General features: G+C 46.4%; 1 protein-coding gene across 1 annotated transcript; it reads right to left on the reverse strand.

The window, feature by feature from the left end:
- Nucleotides 1-322: 322 nt before the first annotated feature.
- Nucleotides 323-601, reverse strand: PHACADRAFT_202585 (uncharacterized protein; the record flags this gene model as incomplete). Its single annotated transcript, XM_007402761.1, has 2 exons — nt 323-479; nt 534-601. 2 exons carry the CDS (start codon nt 599-601, stop codon nt 323-325), a joined length of 225 nt encoding a protein of 74 aa, XP_007402823.1.
- Between the last annotated feature and the right edge of the window lie 756 nt (nt 602-1,357).

Below are 1,357 nucleotides of genomic sequence, written 5' to 3' on the forward strand. Positions count from 1 at the left end.
GTTTATAAAGGCCCGTAGAACTACTGCTACATGAGGGCCTGTACTATAGCCAAAACAGGGTCCGTGCCGGTTCACCTGGTCGACCTAATGTCTGGGGGCACAGAGAAATTCGCAGAACCGCGCCAGATGGCCCTGGCCTCGCACGAGCACCGAGCCAGTTGATAGACTCTACCACACCAAACGTTAGACCTACCTCTAATGGATCCCCTCACCCATGCCCTTACCTAACCAAAGCACAAAATTTATCATGGTGACCCCTGTTAAGTATGGTCACCAGTGGTCGGACAGTTATACCCCAGCCGTCCTATGACAATTCACACAGTTACCTGTGCTCCTTATCAACCTGATTGCCCCAGTCATCCTCGTCTGCAGGTAGATCTTTGGCGTCAGAAAACGCCTCGAAAGTTTGTCCTACAGGTTTGTATTTGCCCCTGTAGCCAAAATCTCGAGCTAGTGCCTCTTTCTCATCCACTGGGAGGCTTTCGTTGCGGTTGAAAATTATGCGGTATCGGGACACTGCATACTTTGCATACCACTGATTGAATTTCCATTCGGCTTGGTCCGAGTTGGGATATGACTGTTGCCATTTCCCCAGATCCATTGGTATGTCCTCTGGTCTAAGGAGATGGTTGTGGTGTCGAACCGCGCTGGAGTAGGTAGCCCTGCAGCGTTGTTCTAATTCTTTGGTGTAGTTGTTACGTTTCTCTTTGTGTCTCTTTGAGTGCATAAGAGCTTTCCAGATATGGACTGAAGTAGTAAAATCTAGTCTGTTGTTGGCGTCATCAAACACTTTATCAACAAGGTCAGACCATTCAAAGGTACCCACCATGGGGTTGGCTCTCACGAAGTGGTATATGTCTTCTCACTTGGTGCCTAGTATTTTCTTTCTGTAATTGATGTCTTGGCCATACTTAGTCAATTTGTCAACCTTAGTTATCTCGTTTTGCATTTTCCAGTATGCGCGATGCATTTTGTGTACTTCGGTGTCAGTTTTAAGATGGTGTCCTATTTTATTCTTGTCGTATAGTGGGTGTCCCGCCACGTGCTTTTCCTTGATGTCGTATAGACGGCTCCATCCTGGGCACATGTAGAGCATGTGATCCCTTGTCTCTACCATAGTCTGGCCTAATTCATGTTGGCAGTACCAACATGTGGTAGGTCCTTCTAAATTAAAACATTGTCTGAATGCTCCAATCAGGGCATGTCCCGACATTGATCTCGTGAGTCTACCCATTTCTTGGTTCTTTCCCCCACTGTGTGCGATGAACCAATTTGATGATGTGTGTTTAATTTGTCTTAGGTGATCATGATGATCTCCTGCTATAAGTTGGTGTCCTCTGTATTTAAATGACTCCTT

This window comes from Phanerochaete carnosa (genome assembly GCF_000300595.1).
Source record: "Phanerochaete carnosa HHB-10118-sp unplaced genomic scaffold PHACAscaffold_401, whole genome shotgun sequence".
Taxonomy (NCBI): Eukaryota; Fungi; Basidiomycota; class Agaricomycetes; order Polyporales; family Phanerochaetaceae; genus Phanerochaete; species Phanerochaete carnosa.